The 18,042-nt window shown below is 41.9% G+C and overlaps 1 protein-coding gene across 1 annotated transcript in view; it reads left to right on the top strand.

Annotated features, from left to right (window-relative positions):
- The window catches only part of Atp8a2 (ATPase phospholipid transporting 8A2), a 429,785-nt gene that overhangs the window by 269,411 nt on the left and 142,332 nt on the right, over window positions 1–18,042 (top strand). Inside the window, exons 27-28 of the mRNA XM_028785873.1 lie at window positions 6,538–6,612; window positions 15,405–15,527. Of these exons, the coding sequence (XP_028641706.1) occupies window positions 6,538–6,612; window positions 15,405–15,527 (198 nt within the window). The remainder of the gene's footprint in view (window positions 1–6,537; window positions 6,613–15,404; window positions 15,528–18,042) is intronic.

Genomic DNA, 18,042 nt, shown 5'->3' with positions numbered 1-18,042 from the left:
AGTGCTTTTATCTATGGAGAATTCATTTCTAGAAACAGAATTTTAGAAAAAGAATATATTTTGGGTTTGAGGTTTTTTGTTTTTTTGTTTTGGTTGGTTGGTTGGAGTTTTTTTGTTGTTGTTTTTGGTTTTGTTTTTTTTTGTTTTGTTTTTTTGTTTGTTTTTTGTTCTTACTTCATATGGTCAGGTTAAATGGGGGACAGGAATATGCAGCAGTTTGTCTCCGAAAGCAAAGTCTTTAATCCCTCCCAGTTCATTATCTCAGAGCTGATGTGCTGAGAACCCGTAGGTTGTGCTGCAGTTGATTTCTTCAGTAAGAAATCAGATGGCTAGTTTATCCCCTTATTCTTTATAGGACACTTATCCCTTCCACTCACTTCCAGGCCACTAGAAGGACAAGCCATCCCCTTTCCCCAGGTCAATTCATTGACTGCGACCTGGAGCAGTATCACTCACTGAGGGTGAACAATGGCAGTTGCTCCTGCAGACAGGAGGCTGTACAATCAGCCAACAGTCACTGTGCTATTGGCAGTCAGGCAGGAATTAAAGCAAAGAAGGATCTTTCTCTGAGAAGGAAAAGCCATTTAATAAGTTTGGGTCAGTTTGCTCATAACAGCCCTACGTTTGAGGACCAAAACCCCAGGAGCTTGGCAAGCCACACTGCTTGGCAGGCCTCCTGCCAACCCACCAAGTCTAAGGCTGCCCAGCTCTGGGCTTTGGCTTGGTTCATTTAAGAGCATTCCTGGTTAACAAGAAAGTTAAAGCAGAGCAATCTTTTCTCCCATTAATCCAAAAGAGTAAAGCACAGTGGCCAACAGACACTGAGCTTAAGTCCAGGAGACAGACCATCTGTTTGCATTGAGGGTGGAGTTTGGTCTACGAACCTGAGAGCCAGTGACCCACCAAAAATGACCTTGGTGTTCAGGAATTGGGTGGTGCTGTCTTTTATATATGAATTAACATTTGTATATGACTAAGTAGTGTGAAAGCCTGACTTTATAGTGTGTCAGAGAGGCATCGTGTACCTGCCTCACAAGTAAATAAAATAAAAACTAAGTCTGTTGGTTTAATGTTTAAAAATACACTACATTTTCATATGTTTCCTTCTACCTATGGAAATCTTGCCAAAATGAAATCAAGTTTGAATTTTTAAAAGGGAAGAAACAAACAGCTCCTGGGTTTTGAAATTATAAGGTGGATTGGAGGAAGAAGAGGGGGGGATGACTTGTTTTGTGTATTTTGGGTTTCATTTTCCTCTAACCACCCCCCCCAAAAAAAAACAGTTCCAATCAAATAAAAAAGGTCTAATTACCAGCGATGGACTGGTGATTGGAATGCAGATGAAATGTTAAGAATGAGTTTGTTTACACTTGTCAAACCCCAGCAGCACCTGCAAATGATAAAAATGTGGGCAAACACATCCAGACTGTGAGGAGCCAGGTCTGTGCCAGCTGAGCGGTGGGGCAGCAGCTGCTTTGGGGTGTGGGGGGGGAGCAGCGGAGGGGGGCAGGATATCAAAGTCCCCGCTCTGAAGTGACCGAGGAGGCTTTTGTACCTACTGTCCAACAAGTCAGTCTAGAGAAAAAGACAAGAACTCTCTTAAAAATGTTTTTCCCTTCTTATTAGGAATTTTCACTGATGTGGCGACTTGGTTATGCTAAGTTCATCCTAGCTCTTTAAAACAGTAACTTATTTTTTATAATAGATGGCTGTTTGTAGGCTTAACCGTGTGAAGTTGCTGAATTCACTTCCAGAACTACACTGGCTCCATAAGACTCGGCCATGGTGATAGCCGCGTCGCTGCAGGTGGATTGTTATTATTTTAAGGGCTGAGCCTTTCTGAGCCCCATCCTCCTCAGACAGTGACCACATAAGTCACAGCTTTGCATTCCAGACTAGCCTAATACACCCAGGGTTTTTCCACACTGTTATTGACAGTTGGGGTCAAGTGAGGTCATTGTCAGGGGGGGCCCTTCTGGGTGGTATAAAGCAATTCAACAGCCTCTTTAGTCTCCCAACCACTCCATGACAATTAGCATCATCCTATGTCAGGAGGTGACCGTGGAGATCTCCACACACCGTGAACTGTCTCCTCCTTGGTAACTCATCCCTAGTTGGAAACTGCCTCAGTTATATAAACAAAACACGGATGTTTTGAAAGCTCAAAGCACTGCAAGAGGTATATGTGAGCCTCCCTTTGCTACTCAGAAAGAACTATCAGGAGATAATGACCATGTGTAGAGTTTACACTTACATTTTGTAGTTATGACCTTTGATGTGGTCTTTGCTGGATTTGGGGTTTTAGGTTTAGGTTTGGAGTTTGTTATTGATTTGAAGGTTTGCTTAGTTTTGTCATTGGGTGTATCTTTCTGAAACAGAGTCTTGCTGTGTAGTCCAGGCTAACCCCCAAACTCTGAAGCACAGGACTTTCCAAACTTGCTGTTTTGCAACTTGATTTTTCTTTTCTGTGATGTGTCTGGGAGCATTTTTATGAAAGTTCATGCATGTGGCTTTGTGTTGCTCTTCGAGATGGATTACTGTGCCTATTTAAACAAATGAATGTTCTACAGCAGTCATCATATAGTGTGTGCAGGTTCTGTGTTTCAAATCATGTCAAAGCAAGCACTTTTATATTTTTATGTTAAGTACCACATGACTAAAGCTGTAAGATTTAAAACACTAAGTGAAATCCTCAAGTCAAAAGAAAGTACTTTGAACACGTGTCAACAGTGCTGAATTGCCTGCTAAGGATTAGAGCAGCTAGTTCTTCACCTTGTCAGATTTATGTCTTTGTCCACTAGGTTAGTAAAAGATGATACCCTCGTGGAGGGGAGGGGCTTGTTTAATTAAAAATGAAATTTCAAGGCAAACAGTGATGGTGCACACCTTTGATCCCAGCACCTGGGAGGAAGAGGCACGCAGATCTCTATGAGTTCAAGGCCAGCCTGGTCTACAGAGCGAGTTCCAGGATAGCCAGCACTACAGAGAGAAACCCTGTCTCAGGGGAAAGAAAGAAAGAAAAAGAAAGAAAGAAAGAAAGAAAGAAAGAAAGAAAGAAAGAAAGAAAGAGAAAGAAAGAGGAGAAAGAAAGAAAGAAAGAAGGAAAGAAAGAAAGAAAGAAAGAAAGAAAGAAAGAAAGAAAGAAAGAAAGGAAGGAAGGAAGGAAGGAAGAAAGAAGAAAGAAAGAAAGAAAAGGGGAGAAAGAAGAAAGAAAGAAAAGAAAGAAAGAGGGAAGGAGGGAGGGAGGGAGGGAGGGAGGGAGGAAGGAAGGAAGGAAGGAAGGAAGGAAGGAAGGAAGGAAGGAAGGAGAAGACAGGAAGGAAGAAAAAGGAGAGAAAGAAAGAAAAGAGAGAGAGAGAGAAAGAAAGAAAAGAAAAAGAAGGAGAGAACCTCTTTTATATTCTGAGGACCTCAAATATAGAAACAAAGGCATTTTCTGACAAGGTAACCACCTAAGTTCTGTCCAGACAGCCACATGGTTGAAGGAGAGAACAAATTCTATGGTGGAGTGCTTGACCTAGCATAACCTGGGCTTTGGGTTCATTCCTAGCATCACAGTTACAGAGCAGAGAGAGGCAGACAGTCCAGCCAGCTACTGCTGCTCTGCCTCTATGCTCTTGTAGTTACTCAAACCCAGGTAACCTCTCTTTTTCTAGAAAAAGGAAGGGAGGGATGGAGAGATGGAGGGAGGGAGGGAGGGGGGGAGGGAGGGAGGGAGGGAGAAGGAAGGAAAGGAGGAAGGAAGGAAGGAAGGAAGGAAGGAAGGAAGGAAGGAAGGAAGGAAGGAAGGAGAAAAGAGGGGAAGAAAAAACAGGGAAGAAGCAGGGTAGGGTCTGATCCTGTTGACTTGTAAGACAAAGCTAAGAATTTGGCTTTATTCTCATGCTTCCTCCCATGCTTTTAAAACTCTCTCTTGTATGTAATACATGTTTCAGGTTTGGTATCTACTGGATGTCCTGCATTTTAACCAGTGTAACGGACACACAACGGTTACACGACCAGTGTAACGGACACACAGCACCACCTCCGTCATCCCTTTGTGTTGTCAGGCTTTGATTTGGCTTTAGTTTTGGTGGCTTGCTAAAGTTCTTGTCATACCGCTTCACCGACACTTCTAAACTTTAGCCAGCAGCCTCTGTTCTGATGACCTGCTAGAGAGAAGCAGGATCCAGCTTCATGGCTTCCCTTGGCAGGTTAATTGCATCTCATCATTGAATGTATTGAGTTAATTTTATAACATTTCAGAATTGAGGCTGGGGAAGAAATTCAGAGATAGAGCATATATACACCCGCCTTGCATGGCTGTGGACTGGGAAAACAGCAGCACCAGTAGTCAGTAAATAAATAAACACATGAACGTCTGTGTCAGCCTCATTTACCTCTGTCTGCTGTTCCCTTTCCAGAGTCAGAGGATCCATCATTTCATTTACACAGTGAGGTTTTAGAACATTTTCTTCTATTTTATGTTTGAACACTTTATGTTGTTTTGTTGTTGTTCTAATATACCTTAAAAATTCTGTGGGTCAGAAAAATAGTTTGACAGTAAAGGCATTTTCTGACAAAGCTAACCACCTGAATTCTGTCCAGACAGCCACATGGTTGAAGGAGAGAACAAATTCTATCAAACTGTCCTCTGACTGCCACATATGTACCCTGCTGCCAAACACATCTGAAAATTAGATGAAATATAATAAAAATGGTTTTGTTCTTTATTTTTGTCATTTTGAATGGTTTCTTTTTCTCTTAAGATCAATGTATGTTTAATCCTTTGCAGAATATTGGTTTTTAAAAATATATTTATTTTTATTATTTCTATATAGGTGTATTTGTGTGTGTGTATGTTGGGGGGGGAGGTGTTCACATGTGTACATACATGCCTACAGAGGCTGGCTTGGAACGAGAGTTACAAGTGCACAGCCTAACATGGACACTTGCAACCAAATGTGGGTCCAAGAACAGCAAGTGCCTTTAGTCACTGTCCCATCTCCAGCCCCGTCACACGTTCTTTTAAAGCCTACCCCATCGATCCCTAGCTGGTTTCTATCAATGTCAGTTCTGTTTTTGTTTCCATTTCTGTATCTTTAGTCTCTTAACATCACCCTTTTCCTATTTGCTATCTTCTTTGTTGTCTTACACATTTAATGTTATCTCCTGTTTCAAAAAAAGTCTCATGTTTTAGATCCTACAAGCTCACTGAAAATCGTTGATGTTTCCTTTTGCCCTGTGGCTGGTTCTTCAGTAGAGATTATTTCCCATGCCTCTGTCCCAGTCCTGTGTGAGGTGTTTGTTGTTGCTGTCGTTGTTCTTATTCTGTTGTTTTATTTTAGACCTTTGGGGAGAAAGCATCACAGTTATCCCAGAACACTTTCCCATGGAATTTTGATTCTACCCCACTGCTCACCTGTTATAGATCTTGCCACCTCTGCTTCCTCATGGGAGAGGACTCCTGTGATAGTACAGTGAGTCTCCATGTGTCCTCAGTTTTCTGCAGAACGACCAATCCTCATCAATGTTGATTGCATTAGTCCATGTTCTGTTGCTGTGAAGAGTTACCATGACCAAGACAACTCTTATTAAGGAAAATATTAACTAGGTCTGCCTTATAGTTTCAGAGGTTTAGTCTAGGCAGACATGGTACTGAGAGTTCTACATGCAGATCCATAGGCAGCAGGAAGAGAGAACCTGTGTGTCTGGTTTGGGCTTTTGAACACTCAAAGCCCACCCCCAGTGACATACTTCCTCCAACAAAGCTATACCTGCTAATCCTTCTGAAGTAGGGCCACTCCCTGTTGACTAAGCATTCGACTATATGAGCCTTTGGGGGGCCATTCTTATTTAAAACACCACAAATGCCATTTGTTTTCTTCATGTTATCATTCTGATTGAGATGGACTTATAGTTTAATTTGTATATCCCTGGTGGCTGAAGTTGCTGTTTTCCCATGTGTTTACTGTCCACATCCTCTTGAGAATGATCTGTCCAGTTAATTCAATTTCTCATGCTACCATAAAAGATGATTTGAGAATGCTTGTTTCTTATCATTGTGTGCTGGCCTGTGCTTGAGGTAGAGGACAGCCAATCAAGGAATTAATATTTTGTCAACTAAAAACACACATGACCAACAAAAGAGTTTCATGATTTTTTTTATTAGTTATAATCTTTATCTATTTGAAAGTCCTACAAAGAGACATCATACCTATCAAATCAACTTTATAGGGGGAAATGCATGAAGTTGACTCAGTCAATCAGAAAGTGTTAACACAAAACATATTTAGTATAAGCTCATTTCCTCGTAAACATGGCACATATAACCTCTCAAAGTTGATGTGTCCTTAATATAAATTTTCCTCAAGATACTGATATTTATGGTATTGGAAATTTATATTCCTTGAAAGGACAACTGTCACACTGCTGGCACACAGTCTCCCTCTGCAGCTGTGTCCAGCTGGTGGTCCACATTCCGGGCTACTTCTCCAGTGAGTGGAAACATTTAGGTCAATATTGATATAAAACTTGACGAACTTTGTTCTCTTGCAGCTTTGGTTCGCCTTTGTTAATGGATTTTCTGGGCAGATTTTATTTGAGCGCTGGTGCATCGGCTTGTACAATGTGGTAAGCATTCCCCTTTCTATCTGATAGCATGGAGAACTTCAGGGCATTCCTTCACTGTTTATGTCTGGGAAGTGTATCTAAGCCAATCATCTGTGTACTTAGCAGGCAGCACAAATATATCTTTAGGGTCTTTGTTGCTGCCACACATCCTGCAGAAGCCCAAACTCTCCACACATGGTTTCAATCAGAGCAGATCATTCTTGAGTAGCCCCATGAAATTATTAACCCATATATCTTAGTAATGGACTCCTGGCTACCCCCTTGCTAAATGTCTCTGCAACATTTTCAAGGAAAAATTTCTGTCCTGGATCTAAACTTATTCCATTTTGTAACATTATGTCTGAATTCTTAAACATAGCTATGAACCAAGAATATATGACCTAGTGAACTTTTTGCCCTTCTTGGAAGAATGTCTATGAATTCTGAGGTGTTTTGTAATTAATTGATGAATAAATCCAAAAGCCAAAAACAAGTAGAAACTATAAGTTAAAATGTCTAGTTTCCCTCCTCTTAGGAGGGAAAACCCCTGAAGATCTGGCCATTGCTAAGTGCCATTGTACCCATCTGTGGGTCACCATAGTGACTCATCTCTTGAGTTGCTCTCTCCTACTGCTTGGAGCACCAATCCTAGCTTCTTGCACCTCATGGAGTTTGACCTCTGAAGTAGCTGCTCCAAGGAGGTGTATAATGGAGGGAGGGAGTGTGGCTCAAAGAGCTCATGGTACTGTGTGTATTTATGGCTGTGGACTCATATCCCATAGTGTACTTTTCTTTGTAGCTGCCATGTTGGGTATAGCATGCTGAACACACAGTGTGACCTGGCACACACATAATGTGACCTGGGCCTTTGTGACTTCTAGGTGAAGAGGATGAGTGTATGGGCTCAAACTCTGGCAAGGCTAGGTTCTAGTTTTGATTTGAGCTATAATGGTAAGTTAGTTGACTGTATGGCCCACTACAGGGTATACTTCCTGCTTGTATAGCTTCACTAAAAGGTGAGCAGTAGAGAGAGAAGAGCTGGATTAACTGGCTAAGAATCTTCTCTAACCATCTTCCTCAAACATATAGCTCAAGGGCCTTGTTTCTGTGTTCTGAGGAGGGACTAGGGATATCTAGATAATCTAGGATCAGAAGCCACATACAAACCCATCCACACACCTAACTCAACCATGAAGCCGATCCCCTGGAGGCTATGCTTTAGAGTTGAGAAAAGCCTAGGATGAATGTCACCCCATGGGATAAGTTGGATTTAGGTTGATTTTCATGCCAGGTTATGAGGACAGGATAGTTTTCTTAGCTCTGGGTAATCCTGGGAAATTCAAGTTACCACAAGAAATGCTATGTGATGGCATTAGTGTAGCCAGAGGAGCTGAAATAGGCTGAAGCATGGTGTTGATCAAAGCAAGGCCCATAGTCCACTCACAAGAAAGAAAACAAAGGGCTTGTTTTTGAAAAATACAGATTCCTGAGACCCACAGTCACTCAATAGAGAGTGTCTCATTGATAGGAATCCTGATAAGAATGTTCCTGGGGATTGTTGTGTCCATGAAAGGTTAAGAAACACTGTGATCTTTAGTGTATAGGGCTAGGAATATGTTTCGTGTATACAGTGTCCCACCAACCAATAGAGAAGAGGACTCTGTACAAGAGAAGTCAATTCTGAGGTGAAATGACCACAGATTAAGAGAGTCCATAGAATAGTATTAAAGTGGGTCCTGGAGCCTTTTTGCCAAGATGGCACCAAGAGCGAGGAAGGAGGCCCCTCCTCCTCCCACAGCCAAAGCCGAAGCAAAGGCCTTGAAAGCTAAGAAGGCCATGCTGAAAGGCATCCACAGCTACAAAAAGAATGTCTGCATGTCACCCACCTTCTGGTGGCCCAAGACCCTGTAACTCTGGCGGCAGCCCACATATCCTTGAAAGAGTGCACCCAGGAGAAACAAGCTTGACCATCATCAAATTACCCCTGACCACAGAGTCAACCATGAAGAATATAGAGGACAGCACACTTGTGTTCACTGTGGATGTCAAGGCCAACATGCACCAGATCAAACAGGCCATGAAGAAACTCTATGACATTGATGCTGCCAAAGTCAATACCTTGATAATGCCTGACAGAAAAGAAGGCACATGTTTGCTTGGCTCCTGATTATGATGCTCTAGTTGTTACCAACAAGATGGGATCCAGATGGCTAATTCTAAATATACACTTTTTTCAACATTAAAAAGTGGGTACTGGAACATTATAGAGGTGCAAGTATATGCTGGAGGTGCTGAGCATGCTGGGGTACTGGGCTGGTACTGGGGGTACTGGTCAGAAAGGTGTTTCTATTTGCAGTGGACCAGGAGTCCTGGAATCTCTCACACTAGGAGCCCCAAATCTTGGAAGGTATATTATTCATTTGTGGATGCCATAACAAAATATCAAAGGTTGAACACTTTATAGAGAAAACAAGTTTCGCTGGTCAGTCTAGGAAGCAGAAAGTCTAAGATTGGCCAGCACTAATTGTTCAACCCTGGTGTGCCCCTTCCTTCCATGATCACCTTGCACTAGGCCCCACCTCTTAAAAGTTCAATCACCCCAGGACCTTCACACTGAAGACCAAGCCTCTAGCCATGGGCTTTCTGGAAAATACACTTAGATCATATTCAAATTATACTAGATTTCTCCCATGCTAATTGTCTTGCTGAGAAACATGAAAAAAAAAAGTTAAAGGAAAATTACACAAAGAAACACAAAGACCTCTCCTAGCTGTTCTTTATTTGGATTAATTAGTCAATTATTACTACTTTGCTCTCATTTGCTGTCTCTCTCCAAGCATGTGCCTATCTATACATGTAAATGCACATGCTACACACACACACACACACACACACACACATTCACACTTCAGTGTAGACTTGCTAAGAAGTGCAATGATCAAATAGAAAAACCTGAGCACAGCGCTGTTCTCGAACGCATAGTTTATTACTATTGTTCTAGTAATGTCCTATCAGCAGCTCAGTCCCAGTCCAGAGCTGGAGACCTGCTCTAAGGGGAAATCTGTGAAAGATGTAAAACATTTGCAGTATTTCTTTCCTCCTTTGTCTCATCCTGTACTATTATTCTTTAATGTTTGATTCCCCAGCCAGCTAATGTAAATCATTGCTCCTCAGTTTGCCACACTCTGTTAAACAGAATGAAACAGACTAGATTTTGCATATCCCTAAAGATGAAGCTAACTGTGTCACATTCGATTCTCATTACATTAGTTGCCCGCCTATGATGTCACTTTCTGAGGCTTCCATTTCTTGAGTCAGCTACAGACTGAGCCTCTCAGAAGTAAGATTCCCATGTTGCTGAGACCTTGTGGATGTAGTGTCTGGCATTCCTAAGAGACACAATCTCATAGAAACCTCTCTGATTCTCTGACTCTTACAGTCTCTCCATCCCTCTTCACAAATGTTCCCTGAGCCATAGATATAGTAGTGTTTTATATGTAGTCATTGGGACTGGATTCCACAACTATACATTGTGGTTAGTTGTAGTTTTCTATAACGGTCTCTATCTATTGCAAAAAGAAGTTTCCTTGATGAAGGGTGGTTAGAGTGTAATTGGTGATTGTGCTGGTTTAGTAAAATGGCTCTTGTAGGTTCTCCATCAAGATCCATGTCCTCACTATCCCTGGGTAGTTAGCTAGGTTTAGTACATGGCATGATGTTCCTCTTCTTGAGTGGACCTTAAGTCCAATTAGAGAGTGGTTGGTTACAGCCAAATTGTGTGTGCCACTACTGCAGCTCATGTGCCCTCAACCCACATAAAGAACTGAGTGCAATTAGGAACACAGAGATCAGGAGAAATGGTCTTACCCAGGGAACAGCATACTACTGAGATATCTGACACCAAACGGTCAGCCCTGAAAACATGTGATACAAGTGACATCATACAGACTAAGCAGATTATATTTAAGAACACACACACACATGCATATCAACAATTTAAAAAGAGATCATAAATCCTAAAAAGAAGGGGTCATTGGAAGGGTTTGGAATGATGAAAGAGAAAGAGGAAATGATATAATTCTAATCTCAAAAAGAAAATTTTAAGAAAAATACCAGGGAAATAAATCTTAAGTTTTAACTATTTTCATGATAGCATATTATTATGCCAGTTCTCTTTAATTAATAGTTATCACGGTTAGCCTTAATTGTGCCCAATTTAAAACTTAATCTTTATGGCAGGTGTATGAAGGAAAACCATAGTATGTGTTAGGCATAGTCTAATTTTTAACCTGAGAGCTCAAAGAGTGCCCCAGAGCTATAGTTCAGTTTCTGTATCAGTTAAGTTTGTGGGGAGACAGAAGCCACAGGGAGAATAGCTGCATGGGTCAGAAAGATCCAGCTAAATGTTATGTCATTTTCAGTGAGAAGATAACTGTAATATTTTTTAAAATGGATTCCAAAAAGTAATCCCATTATCAAGTCAGCATAACTTTAAAAAGAAAACTATGACCAGGCCTCACTTGTAATTACAGACATCTAAATAAAATATCAACTAATGGAGCTGTTGAAGGAGTAAAGTAATTTGACCAACAGGCCTGATTGTCCTGAATACAAGAGTTTCAAATTAAAACAAATCATTCTAACTATGTCGATAAAATGAATAAAAACACAGTCCCATCAGTAACTGCTATTCATGTGTTTGGCATTCCCAAAATAAGACCTGGAAAAAAGTAGAAACACAAAGATGTCAATCAGTCCAATTTCAGCCTGCTTGCAGAGCTGTAGCACTCCGCCTTACAGGGCAAACACCTAGACTGCCTTGTGTTTGTCAGAAGTTAGGCAGTGGACTGGCTATCACGGCAGGAGGACCAGCCATCATCACTGCCGAGTTCAGAATCACCCTAGAGTTTTCAGCAGCCAACAAGAAGCTTAAACAACTGTTAGAAACATTGTGGGAGTCATGAGCAGTTCTGATGCTTATGCAAACACTCAGGCAAATGAAGCAGCACCATGTAAATATGGTCATATATGATTGTTTATCCAGAAAATCCAGAAGAAACCAACAGAAAGATACTAGAAATAGAATTCCAGAAGAGTCAGATAAGGCATTTTTTTTCTTTTCTAGTAATCCATAATTCTATTTTTAAGTCTTCCAATGGTCTCCTAAAAACTTCAAAGGTACAAAAACTCCTCTCAGAAAGCAATTAAACTAGTCTGTGGTTGGGTGGAGTGACATATGCCTGAGTCGCAGCTTCATATGAGGCTGAGGCAGGAGAGCCGCTTGGGCTCAAGGTCTCGGGACCAAGTGGGTCCCATATTATGTCTCTCGTGTGTTTTTAAATTATAAATTACATAGTTGTAATTTTACAGTATCCACATGAATAGTCCCAAAGTATTAATGAAGATTAAAAATCACTTGGACTTCCTAGAACCTCCTATAATCCTGGCTACTGCAAGGCTGAGGCAGGAGGATATTAACTTCATTCTACCTGTGCTGTAGAATGAGTTCAAGGCTGACCTAGGCAGCTTCGTAAGACCTATCTCAGAATTCAACAGTAAAATAAAAACAGGGCTGGGGATTCCATTTAGTGGTAGAGAGTATGCTACCACGAAGGGTCCCCAGCATCACTAAAAAGGAGAAAAATAAATAAAGACTTAAGACCAGGATTTAGATAGAAACTGGTTTTTTATATGGGAAGACATTACAAAGTCATCACTTCATAAGTTAATATATACATTTACCTGATGCAAACAGGTTTGAGGGGCACACGAGGCTATGTTACACTGTAAGTGCAATGAAGGAGTTCTTGAAAACAGATATGCAAAAGATGTTCAGAAGAGGTTGTAGACTTTACTATCAGACTAGCCCAAAAATCACCATCGAGAGCAGTATATTCCCTACAGACCCAGAGTCAGGGGCTGTAGAATTGGGTTCCATTTCCAGAATCTAGAACAACAATACATCAGAGTCTAATAAACCTTCATGATGATTTTTTTAACTCCATGGCAAAGTGTGAATTAAGTGTGTTTTCACATCTGGCTCATTATCTGGAAAAAAAATGTGAATTCTTAGCTTATACCTCATAGAAAAATAAATTCCAAATGGGAAAAATAAAACCATGAGACTCCCCTAACATGCTTCTAAAAACTACACAAAAGCTCAGGGTGGGAAAACTGTCAGCAAGTTGATGGCCAAAGCTCGTTTTGACCACTTAAAACGTAAATACTTTTAGGTTGCAAAAGAAGCCTTTTTTGGAAGGAAAAAGCCAATAGACAGTGAACACAACATAAAGATCCAAAGAACCAGGGACTCAAGGAAGTCTCAGAGACAGATAGCTGTGCTATGCGTGGAAAGCAGAACAAGAACTAAATGTTGCTGAAGTAACAGATCCAGACGGTCGACATGTGCAGACTTACTGGTGCACGGGGAAATGTAAAAGAGTTAATATCTGACTTTCTCAAACGAGAATGGAGTATAATGGAGAATAAATATGGAGTATAACCACCACAGATAGGTAATCTGGCAAAAGGTCACTCTTGTTCTTTGCAAAGGGAAATATAAAAGACTGGAACCCTTTTTAGAACGCAAGCAGGGGCCGGGCGGTGGTGGCGCATGCCTTTAATCCCAGCACTTGGGAGGCACAGGCAGGTGGATTTCTGAGTTCGAGAGTTCAAGGCTAGCCTGGTCTACAGAGTGATTTCCAGGACAGCCAGGGCTACACAGAGAAACCCTGTCTCAAAAAAACAAAAAAAAAACAAAAAAACAAACAAACAAACAAAAAAAACACAAGCAACATCATATAAAATTAAAACTACATGTTTCCTTCTATGCCCAGCAGCTTAGACATATGGAAAAAAAAAGCAAAGCATATATGGTACCTTATTGTGGATGTTTGATACATGTTTGTGGTGGCAAAAGGAAAGGTAGAATCAAAATGAATATTTATTGATTAATGGATTAATAACTCAAAACTATGGCACATCTCTACTGTAAGTTATTATGTGAATACTAGAAAACACTAAAAAGACTGAATTAGAATTAAATTCAAGGGGCTTGCGGGGCTTTCTGTGATGTAGTGTTTAGCAAGTGATGAAGATAAATGTGTGTAATATCTCCTTTTTTAAAAAAAGCAAAACAAACAAAACAAACAAAAACAAACATGGTCCCCATACAGTCTAAGTAGGTGAATACAGTATACTTAAGGGAAGAAAATATGGTTGATCTTGCTGGCAGTCTGCCAGTAATGAGAGGTATAGAGGGCTTGAAATGCATTGAGGAGAGATTCAAATAAAAGAGAAAAAGAAAGAAGCGAGTTGAGTCAGAGCTGGCATATGCAGATGCATGGCCTGATGCAGAAGAGCAGAGCTGAAAGCATTCACCCAAGATGCACGCAGAGCTCCTGAGACAGTCCTTGACCTTTCCTGCCACTGGCCGTGAAACACACAGCATGTGTTAATGCAGAGATGTGATAGCAGTGGTTCTCCATCTCCTTGTAGCCTGTTGAAATCCCAGGGATGCTTTCCATCAGCCCCGAGCTGAAGCAAGTGCTCGAGAGAGTTCCTGCCTCACTCACCTGCCTGATCCCAACAGCCCAGGGAAAGGTGTATTTCACTGCTCAGATTCTCAGTCTCCAAGTAACTGGTGTATTAGAGTTTTCTTAGAGAGGCTTATTAGATTCCATGGCTGCAGAGCTGGCTGGGTGTGTGGATATGGGTTCCATCAAAGCAGAGGATAAATTATGAGCCAGTCTCTTTGAACTCATTAGAACCAAGTGAGAGAGTGACCCATGGGCCACAAGTGCCCCAGAGTGAAATGGCACATTCCTTCCAGACCCATCTTCAAGCAGCCAGCTTTATTTTGCAACACAGAATCATGGTCCTATCTGACCCCGAGGAAAGCAGGTGAAAGTTCACACCTCAAAGGCACTCACTCTCTGCCTCCAGTGCCCAGAGATGATTTCTGTGGCCTCCTTTCATCTTTATACTGTGTCCTCAGCGATACATCCTTTATGAGCTGCAGCCTTCCCCTAAAACATGTTGTCAGTGCCTGAGAGCTTTAAAAGGGTGCTCTTCTCAAAGGAGCTTCCAGGAGCACCCATTATTCACACTCAGCATCATCTTCCAAATCCTGTAGGTCCCAAGCCCTGCAAGTCCCGTATGCTGATGCAGAGTCCCTATTCTCAATGGCACCATGACCTTCTCGACAAGCAACCTTGCCAAGCCCCCACACTTCACATGCTGCATTTGTGTCCCACTATGGTCATGGGTCACCTCCTCTTCAATAGACATGGGGCCTCAGAAACTGCCTGGCCTTTCTTCCTCTCTGAAGAAGTATCCAAATTCTCAGTGTTCCACACAGTGTCTGCCCCCATCTCATTCACAGTAATTGACTATTGAGTGGATAAATGGATGGATTGCCTGTGCCTCCTAAAACCTGAGGAAAGAGTCCAAGGTTTTACAACTCATGCAGCCAACACTGACAAAAAAAAATCTGCTACTTCCTGAAGCTAACTGTGGTACAAACACCATCATGGCGAGTTCTGCACAGGAGGGCAGCTGTTCACCAATAAGTTCTTAGCTCATCAGGAATTTATGGTTTTGGTGTTCCATGGATTCATTTGCATGTATTAACAGTTAGAAAAAGTAACTTGTTATTTCTTTTGTTCTGTTTAGAGGATGTTTGGGGAGCTGTGAATCATGGAGTCTCAGGTTTGGACTTGACTGTCACAGTTAAGTCATCATTGACAGAGCTGGAACATTGGCACAATAGGAATCAGAAGGGCTCTGGTTGAAGGCTTATTGTCTCCATACAGATCTTCACAGCATTGCCGCCCTTCACTCTGGGGATCTTCGAGAGGTCTTGTACTCAGGAAAGCATGCTCAGGTTTCCACAGCTCTACAAAATCACTCAGAATGCAGAAGGTTTCAACACCAAGGTAAGTAAATACTGTAGAGCGACAGCTATCACCTACGGAAGGCCCAGCCCTCCTCCCCTGTCAGCACTGATCACCTGTCTGTGAGGTAAGTGCTGTCTGACAGAGGGCATTGGCATGGCCCCTTCATATCCGGCCCTGTGATCCAGAAACACTTCCCTCAGGTCCAGCCAGCATCTCCTTCCTTCTACTTGCGGCTCCATATTCTGTGAACAACATGATCTCGTGCCCCTTTCCATTACAATCAGCTGTATCCTTTTACACAGCCCTTGGTAAGGCTGGCTACAAGCCTGATTTACTGCTTTTAACTTTTCGTGTGAGGTATATGCACATTTGTTTAGGGAGTGCACACACATGCAGGTGCATGCAGAGGCCAGAGGAGAACATTGGGTGTCTTCATCTGTCATTCTCCACGTTATTTTTTTCTTTTTGAAACGGGATCTTTCACGGAGCCCGAAGCTCACTACTTAGGCTTCGTGTCCAGAGAGCTCTCATCTGCCTGTCTCTTCCCACCACCCAGTGCCTGGTATAGGCATGCACACCCAGTTCTGACTTTTTGGTGACCCAGTGAGCACCCTTTTAAAACGCTCAGGCACTGACAAAGTGTTTTGAGGGAAGCCTACAAAAAAAAAAAAAAAATGCTGAGCAAGCAAACTTAGGTCCTTTCATTTTCTTAGAACTCAAAATATCTCATATTTCAGAGACTTTTTAGGGCAAGAGTAGAATTTGGAATACATTCATATATAATATTTTTGGAGATGGGATCAAGTCTAAATATTCAACAAGTGCTCAACAAGTTTTAGATTTCAGAGTATTCAGTATTTGGTGCTTTCAAATTCAAGATATTCAACCTGAATAGATTATCCTGGGGAGACCCAGACAGAAACTGGACCATCTATAAAACAGATGGAACAGTCTGGCATACCAAAATGGGCCGGTCATACAGGCCTCTGTCACACACATCCTAACAGTATCAGTATAGTTGGATGCTGCTGCCTGAAGGGAAGCCATGGATCTCCCCGGAAGAGGAGGTAGGATGTGAGCCTGGCAGCATGACCATGAGGCTTTGTGGAAGGGGATTGCAAAGATGCAGTGAACCAGCTCTGCACGCTGTTCCCGAGCAGATGTGGCTGTTGGTTAACTGTCATGGCCACCTTGTCCTTGGGCATGTTTAATAGGCAGATCCAGGAAGAGATAAAATAAGAAGCCTCCTGTTGGCTCTGCTCTCTTCCATACATGGTGACTGACTTGATCAGCAGATGTTTACTGACTCTCTTAGTGGGCTTTTAGAGCCTTCTTCTCCACACTGCTTTCTGATCAGGTCTGTGCTCTACCGTGGAATCTATCAGGATGGCACGTAAGCAGAGAAATGAACCCACACTAACAGTGGAAGAACTAGGTGGGCCTCAGTCTCGTGCAGATGCCTAGTGGGTTATTGGTTTCTGTGTTTTAACGGCAGGGTTAGGAAAGGGGGTGGGAACAAGTGACCACCTGAGAGCTCAGGTTATGGAGCAATGTTACAGCCTTTCCCAGCACACATGAGGCCTGGCTCTGGCCCAGTCATCATAGTTAACTGACAATGAGTAAAACTGGGGACAAATCCAGTTGCCTTATAATAGCATGTCTTTTGCTGTTTTCTGCTCTTAACCAATGTTTAATCACCTTTGTGACATTCCCCAGAACTACCTGTCGACTGCTGGAGATGTTTCACCTGGATTTAAAAGCATCATCATCTTAGTCGTTAAATAGAATACTGAACAGGGCTGGAATGCGGTATAGTAACACAGAACACTCATGGTCTGGTTCAAAAAAATAACTTTTAAAAACATCAAAATGCTCATGACACTGTCATTTAGAATGGCCAGAACTCTGTGTTCTTTTGTTTAACATTGCAAACATTAAAAGTGAATTTTCACTTATTTACTTAATGTGTGAAGAGAGGATGTGCTGTGTCACTGTAGGTGGGTGGAGGTCAGAGGGCAGCCCTTACACGTCAGTTCTCTCTTTCTGTCATGTGAGTCCTGGGGATTGAACTCAGTTCCTCAGACTTGGTGACAGGCCACCTTCACCCACTGAGCTATTTTGCCAGCCTCCCAAGAGAATTATTTTAGTGTGTGGCACTGACCTCAAAGAGGTATTTTAAGACATTAAGGAGAAAAAAATGAAAATGTATACATAGAATGGGTTTTTACGTTTTCAAAATGAACAAAATTTTAGTTTCTTGCTATCCAGTTTTAACCCAAGCCCCCTTTTCCTGAGTGGTTGTGAGGTGTCCTCCTGTGATGGGGAACACTCACACATAGAAGCTAAGTTTTCACATGTGGAAGGATTCTGTGTCATACCCATGCAGGCGTATACAGATTTGTAGTGAAGTAATATTGTCTGGAGAGTGTCCTGCCATCTCCTTGTAAATAGGAGGGAACAGCTTTTAGGTGTCTCTCTCTTCCCTTCTCTCTCTCTCTCTTTCTCTCTCTCTCTCTCTCTCTCTCTCTCTCTCTCTCTCTCTCTCTCTCTCTCT

Source organism: Grammomys surdaster, unplaced genomic scaffold, assembly GCF_004785775.1.
Source record: "Grammomys surdaster isolate TR1022 unplaced genomic scaffold, NIH_TR_1.0 125357, whole genome shotgun sequence".
Lineage (NCBI taxonomy): Eukaryota > Metazoa > Chordata > Mammalia > Rodentia > Muridae > Grammomys > Grammomys surdaster.
This window is presented reverse-complemented; position numbering and strand designations above follow the sequence as displayed.